Source organism: Salvelinus alpinus, chromosome 14 (assembly GCF_045679555.1).
Source record: "Salvelinus alpinus chromosome 14, SLU_Salpinus.1, whole genome shotgun sequence".
Taxonomy (NCBI): Eukaryota; Metazoa; Chordata; class Actinopteri; order Salmoniformes; family Salmonidae; genus Salvelinus; species Salvelinus alpinus.
This window is the reverse complement of record NC_092099.1, coordinates 46431087-46438900: the sequence shown is the minus strand read 5'-3', so window position 1 is coordinate 46438900 and position 7814 is coordinate 46431087. Positions and strand designations below refer to the sequence as shown.

The following is a 7814-nucleotide window of genomic DNA, read 5'->3' as shown; positions in this document are numbered from 1 at the left end:
AGCACCATGGTAGGTATGTAGAGAGCAGTACCATGGTAGGTACGTAGAGAGCAGCACCATGGTAGGTACGTAGAGAGCAGTATCATGGTAGGTACGTAGAGAGCAGCAGCATGGTAGGTACGTAGAGAGCAGCACCATGGTAGGTACGTAGAGAGCAGTACCATGGTAGGTATGTAGAGAGCAGCACCATGGTAGGTACGTAGAGAGCAGCACCATGGTAGGTATGTAGAGAGCAGCACCATGGTAGGTACGTAGAGAGCAGCACCATGGTAGGTACGTAGAGAGCAGCAGCATGGTAGGTACGTAGAGAGCAGCACCATGGTAGGTACGTAGAGAGCAGCACCATGGTAGGTACGTAGAGAGCAGTACCATGGTAGGTACGTAGAGAGCAGCACCATGGTAGGTACGTAGAGAGCAGCACCATGGTAGGTACGTAGAGAGCAGTACCATGGTAGGTACGTAGAGAGCAGCACCATGGTAGGTACGTAGAGAGCAGCACCATGGTAGGTACGTAGAGAACAGCACCATGGTAGGTACGTAGAGAGCAGCACCATGGTAGGTACGTAGAGAGCAGCACCATGGTAGGTACGTAGAGAGCAGCACCATGGTAGGTACGTAGAGAGCAGCAGCATGGTAGGTACGTAGAGAGCAGCACCATGGTAGGTACGTAGAGAGCAGCACCATGGTAGGTACGTAGAGAGCAGCACCATGGTAGGTACGTAGAGAGCAGCAGCATGGTAGATACGTAGAGAGCAGCACCATGGTAGGTACGTAGAGAGCAGCACCATGGTAGGTACGTAGAGAGCAGCACCATGGTAGGTATGTAGAGAGCAGCCAGTCAGTCAGGCTTCTCAGATGAGAGCAGCCTCCTCCCCAAACCTATGGCTTTAATTAGCTTCAACTGGTGTGTTCACACCTCCATTTTAAACATTATTTTTTATCTCTAGTAAGACCTGACAGAGCAAAAATAGATAAGATCGTGCTACCATGGAAAGGAAAATACCTGTCTACTTGTGGAGAAATCCCCCTGATTAACTCTTTAGTTATATCCCAGTTGACCTATTTGCTTATGACCCTGCCTACACCTAGATACCTGTTTTTTTTTTTTAAATGACCAAAATTAGACCTCTCACAAAAGGCTTCAGTCATACAAAAGTTATGCTTGAATCCGAACTGGTTCTCTAGCAGATTAGTCTCACCCCATGTTCAATAAGAACTTAATAAATGGAAAAATTATTCATAATTAATTAAATTATTAATCATAATTATTAAAATTATGAATGAAGAATAATTTTTCCATTTATTCAGATTAGAACCTCTCACTTTCGGTTATTTGAAAATGAAATAATCTCCAAAATATCGTTATTTTTTAAAACAAGACATATAAAGTTGGTTGCAGTTTCAGTTTAATCCACCAGAAAAGACAGAACAAATAATACAACAAATATTATGGTTAAACTCAAATGTACTAATTGATTAAAAAAACTAATTGCAGCATTACCGCAAAAATGGAAGAGGCAAGTGGAAGGGGGGAAAGTAAGGAACTTGTCTGTCGGCATTAAAGACCAACATTGGTTTAAGAAAATTGTGATGAATAAAAAAGTATGGCAGTTTCATTTAACAACCATTTTTTTTTAAAGCTGTCAAAATAGTTGGGAAGAGATTTTCAATGTACCAATTCCATGGCACATGGTTTATGAACTGATATGCAAAACGACAGCGGATTCAAAATGTAGCATTTAAAAAATATATATATATTATAGAAAATACTTGCAACCAATAGAATGTTATATACAGTATGTGCGGGAAACAACCTTTCCAACTCTGCAGATTTAGCTGCGAAGAGACAAAATCATTCGATCATTTGTTTTGGTACTGTCCATATGTAGCTTGTTTTTGGTAGCAGGTCCAGGAATGGCTGAAGAATTGCAACATTTACCTGGAGATAACTCTGCAAATAGCACTGCTGGGTGATTTTAAAAGTCATAGTTAAACGATCAGTAATATAATAATACTTTTAGCAAAAATATATATATTTATTTTACAATCTGTAGAACTATGAGAATTGAAAGGTTCTGAACTTTTGTGAAACATCACAGCACAGCTGAAAAATATATGGCAAATGAAATAAAATAAATGGATGGTGTTAAGAGAGAGATGGGAGGGGTTGAGTGGAGCTGAAGGGTGGGACTAAAAACAACAAGATAACTAATGTAAAATATAGTGTGTCCGTAAAATGTATGTAGGTTCAGAACTTTTGTGAAACAGCACAGTAAAGAATATATGGCCAATAGAAATCAAACTGGATGGTCTTCAGGGATAGATGGTAGGGGTTGAGGGTAGCTAAGGATTGGAATTAAAAACAAACAAAAGATAACTATTTGTAAAATATACTGTGTCCGTAAAATGTACATTCGTGGCCAATTTTTTTTGAGAATGACACAAATATTAATTTCCACAAAGTTTCTGCTTCAGTGTCTTTAGATATTTTTGTCAGATGTTACTATGGAATACTGAAGTATAATTACAAGCATTTCATAAGTGTCAAAGGCTTTTATTGACAATTACATGAAGTTGATGCAAAGAGTGAATATTTGCAGTGTTGACCCTTCTTTTTCAAGACCTCTGCAATCCGCCCTGGCATGCTGTCAATTAACTTCTGGGCCACATCCTGACTGATGGCAGCCCATTCTTGCATAATCAATGCTTGGAGTTTGTCAGAATTTGTGGGGTTTTGTTTGTCCACCCGCCTCTTGAGGATTAACCACAAGTTCTCAATGGGATTAAGGTCTGGGGAGTTTCCTGGCCATGGACCCAAAATATCGATGTTTTGTTCCCCGAGCCACTTAGTTATCACTTTTGCCTTATGGCAAGGTGCTCCATCATGCTGGAAAAGGCATTGTTCATTACCAAACTGTTCCTGGATGGTTGGGAGAAGTTGCTCTTGGAGGATGTGTTGGTACCATTCTTTATTCATGGCTGTGATCTTAGGCAAAATTGTGAGTGAGCCCACTCTCTTGGCTGAGAAGCAACCCCACACATGAATGGTCTCAGGATGCTTTACTGTTGGCATGACACAGGACTGATGGTAGCGCTCACCTTGTCTTCTCCGGACAAGCTTTTTTCCGGATGCCCCAAACAATTGGAAAGGGGATTCATCAGAGAAAATGACTTTACCCCAGTCCTCAGCAGTCCAATCCCTGTACCTTTTGCAGAATATCAGTCTGTCCCTGATGTTTTTCCTGGAGAGAAGTGGCTTCTTTGCTGCCCTTCTTGACACCAGGCCATCCTCCAAAAGTCTTCGCCTCACTGTGCGTGCAGATGCACTCACACCTGCCTGCTGCCATTCCTGAGCAAGCTCTGTACTGGTGGTGCCACGATCCCGCAGATGAATCAACTTTAGGAGACAATCCTGGAGCTTGCTGCACTTTCTTGGGCGCCCTGAAGCCTTCTTCATAACAGTTGAACCGCTCTCCTTGAAGTTCTTGATGATCCGATAAATGGTTGATTTAGGTGCAATCTTACTGGCAGCGATATCCTTGCCTGTAAAGCCCTTTTTGTGCAAAGCAATGCTGACGGCACGTGTTTCCTTGCAGGTAACCATGGTTGACAGAGGAAGAACAATGATTCCAAGCACCACCCTCCTTTTGAAGCTTCCAGTCTGTTATTCAAACTCAATCAGCATGACAGAGTGATCTCCAGCCTTGTCCTCGTCAACACTCACACCTGTGTTAACAAGAGAATCACTGACATGATGTCAGCTGGTCCTTTTGTGGCAGGGCCGAAATGCAGTGGAAATGTTTTTGGGGGATTCAGTTCATTTGCATGGCAAAGAGGGACTTTGCAATTAATTGCAATTCATCTGATCACTCTTCATAACATTCTGGAGTATATGCAAATTGCCATCATACAAACTGAGGCAGCAGACTGTGAAAATTTATATTTGTGTCATTCTCAAAACCTTTGGCCACGACTGTATATAGTATGTATAAGCTGGAAGTAGAAGCCTAAAATATGTTGTCCATTAGTTTACTCCAATTAGTGGAGGCGTGGTAGGGTTAGGGGAACACAATAAAGGAAAATAAAATAAAAAATAAAAATGACCTGACAGAGACACACAGACAAATGACAGCTCCTGCTGTTTGAAAAGCGACCAAAAGCAGGAATGGAACCAATATCTGGTTCTTTCCCATGGTGGGAAGCTACAGTAAGAGATTTCCATGACCATTTGCTGAAGCACTCAGTGCTTGGGCAGACTTCAACGGCTGGGTTTCCAGTAACAGCCTGGGCTCTGAGGTGGACATCTGCCTGTCTCCTAGGATCACATGTCCGTATGTTAGCCTTGAGGAGCAATCAGCCTATAGATAAGCCATACTGTATGTGCATGGAATCTGATGGTAGCAGTTAACTAACAAAGCAGACGTCTGACAGAGTGCTTGACAGGCTTTGCCGTGGTAATAGGCACCACCTGACTTTACCCTTGAGTCTGTCTGGTCTGTCTTGATCAGCACGTTATAGGAAACCTCAACTCCAGATGGACTCAAATGAAGAGAAATGTTCAAGTGATAAAAGCAGTTCAATCTGAAAACCTTTTTGCTTAAGGAGTTCTGCCTATTAAGGAAAGCTGTGGTCTGGGTATTTATTTAAAACATAAATGTCTTGTCCTCAGAGTGCAAGAGATATTGAATCTAAAATGAGGAACGAGACCAGATTGAAACTGTTCACCTTGGATCCGGACACACAGGTTCGTAACTATAGAGTTTTCAGAAAGGCATTTGACAATCCCCCAGCTCTAAATGATGATTAAAATAAACCTAACCTCCGCTCTTTTTGTCTCTTTAGAAACTTGACTTCTCAGGAATTGAGCCAGATATAAAGCAATATGAAGAAAAGTTTGGCAAGCGCATTTTGGTCAATTGCAATGACCTGGCCTTTAACCTGCAGAGCTGTGTAGAGGAGAATGACGAGGGACCAACAACAAACGTAAGACAGGTCTCCTTCCCCTAGTTCTCCATGAGTCAGTGCCCAATGTGAGCCAGATCTCTTTCCCCTAGTTCTCCATGAGTCAGTGCCCAATGTGAGCCAGATCTCCTTCCCCTAGTTCTCCATGAGTCAGTGCCCAATGTGAGCCAGATCTCCTTCCCCTAGTTCTCCATGAGTCAGTGCCCAATGTGAGCCAGATCTCCTTCCCCTAGTTCTCCATGAGTCAGTGCCCAATGTGAGCCAGATCTCCTTCCCCTAGTTCTCCATGAGTCAGTGCCCAATGTGAGCCAGATCTCCTTCCCCTAGTTCTCCATGAGTCAGTGCCCAATGTGAGCCAGGTCTCCTTCCCCTAGTTCTCCATGAGTCAGTGCCCAATGTGAGCCAGATCTCCTTCCCCTAGTTCTCCATGAGTCAGTGCCCAATGTGAGCCAGGTCAGCCTCCCCTAGTTCTCCATGAGTCAATGCCCAATGTGAGCCAGATCTCCTTCCCCTAGTTCTCCATGAGTCAGTGCTCAATGTGAGCCAGATCTCCTTCCCCTAGTTCTCCATGAGTCAGTGCTCAATGTGAGCCAGATCTCCTTCCCCTAGTTCTCCATGAGTCAGTGCCCAATGTGAGCCAGATCTCCTTCCCCTAGTTCTCCATGAGTCAGTGCCCAATGTGAGCCAGACCTCCTTCCCCTAGTTCTCCATGAGTCAGTGCCCAATGTGAGCCAGATCTCCTTCCCCTAGTTCTCCATGAGTCAGTGCTCAATGTGTACAGTCATACTATTGTTTTATAACCAGTATTTGCTCGGAACAATGGGTGAGTGACAAAGAGAGGGGTGGAGGGATCACATCTCTGGCCTATGTCATCACTGCTGTTTGTCTTTTTCGCGAGGGAGCTCTGGGTTAGTAACCCGCCGAGAGCCATAGTAATGGCTGAAGGCACTGTTTAAAGGAGGGCAGGCAGCACAACAGCCTGTCCATTACCGAGAGAACATGTCAACCTGTTCAGGTATACAGACCTGACCTGACAGAGATACACCGAAAGGCATTCAGCCAGTCTCTTGTCCAACTCATGAACCTTCTGTGGCATCACAGTATCATCTATAAATGGCAAAGACTAGAATTGTATTTAGTGTCATCCTCTACATGTGTTTACTACACCAACTAAGACACTTTTCCTGTTGCTTCATTTCCAGGTGGAGCCGTTCTATGTGACCCTGTCGCTGTTCGACATCCAGAATAGCAGGAAGATCTCATCAGACTTCCATGTGGACCTGAACCACCCGTCCGTTAGACAGCTGGTGGCCAACCCCAGCAGCCAGTACATGAACGGGGGTGGGGACGCCCTGCTGGGGGTGCAGAGGGGGATCCACGGTCTGCCTGAGGAGGCCATGCTGTACCCCAGACAGGTGAAGAGATTATATTAATCAATATAGAATATTTTGAGATATTTATCTCTTTCAATATGACATGATTGATATACTTTAATTTAGCTACCTGTACAGATTTAGGTCTGCATATTAAATGTTTTTACATGGTGTGTGGATATTTTTGTCTGACCGTCATGTACAGCCAATAAACCGAAGAACCTTTAAAAAAAAAAATAACTCTTACTCTTGTTTTCACTGTTGTCTTGTCTCGCCACAGGGAGTGTTCTCTGTAACGTGTCCACACCCAGATATCTTCCTGTTAGCTCGCATTGAGAAGGTCCTCCAGGGAGGAATCACACACTGTGCTGAGCCCTACATGAAGAGCTCAGACTCCACCAAGGTACGCTCTGTAGCAGGCCTCGGCATCACAAAACATAACAGTCAATTAGATTATTCCACATGATGAATGATAAAATCATACACATCATAAGTGCTGTCTGGTTACAATAACACTCCACAAGCATTGGTTTTACAATGTCTGGTTCTGTTCTGTTATACGGAGCAGTAATGGGTTTTAAGAGAAAAAATATGAACTGCATTAGGGACCATTTTCAGGGTGTGTGTTTGTGTGTGTGTGTGTGTGTGTGTGTGTGTGTGTGTGTGTGTGTGTGTGTGTGTGTGTGTGTGTGTGTGTGTGTGTGTGTGTGTGTGTGTGTGTGTGTGTGTGTGTGTGTGTGTGTGTGTGTGTGTGTGTGTGTGTGTGTGTGTGTGTGTGTGTGTGTGTGTGTGGCTTGGCAGGCCTCAGAGCTAACTCAATAGGATATGCTGGAGCCTGGAGTGCTGCCCATCACCCCTGTCTGTATTGTCAGACCAGAATGGACCACTCATACTCTGTTCCTTTCTCCCACCAGGTTGCACAGAAGGTTCTGAAAAATGCCAAATTGTCTTGCAGCCGGTTGGGCCAGTACAGGATGCCTTTTGGATGGGCCGCCAGGTACTGGACGGTTACTAACCTGAACTGAACTGGTGTTTATAGTTAGAGGTTATTGAAAGATGCTTGACCTTTTGGATTATCTTGTCATTATTAGAGGAACCTGATAGTAGGTCTGCTGAGTATGGCATCGCTTTGACTACAAAATATCTAGATGAAATGAAATACATTTGTAAAATGTGATAAAAGACATCAAGTTTATTTCCAGGCAAAATAAAGGTAGTGAGTTTCTGGTTTTTTGACATTGATAAATAGGGCTGTTGCGATGACTGCATTACCGCCACACCGGCAGTCATTCCACGTGACCATTGAGTCACGGTAATCTCCTCTTATGCGCTCTGGACATGCATTGGCAGTATCCAACTTACTAACTACCATCATGTCCTAATGGCCTGGTACTCAGGGCTCTATTGTCCCTCCATCAGGTCCTAATGTCCTGGTACTCAGGGCTCTATTGTCCCTCCATCAGGTCCTAATGTCCTGGT

The 7814-nt window shown here is 43.8% G+C and overlaps 1 protein-coding gene across 7 annotated transcripts in view; it reads left to right on the top strand.

Annotated features, from left to right (window-relative positions):
• LOC139538975 (dedicator of cytokinesis protein 9-like) overlaps positions 1–7814 on the top strand; it is a 198091-nt gene that overhangs the window by 123270 nt on the left and 67007 nt on the right. For all 7 annotated transcript variants that reach the window (XM_071341595.1, XM_071341588.1, XM_071341594.1 and 4 more), the window contains exons 10-14: positions 4670–4744; positions 4843–4983; positions 6165–6377; positions 6616–6738; positions 7250–7332. In XM_071341595.1, the coding sequence (XP_071197696.1) occupies positions 4670–4744; positions 4843–4983; positions 6165–6377; positions 6616–6738; positions 7250–7332 (635 nt within the window). The remainder of the gene's footprint in view (positions 1–4669; positions 4745–4842; positions 4984–6164; positions 6378–6615; positions 6739–7249; positions 7333–7814) is intronic.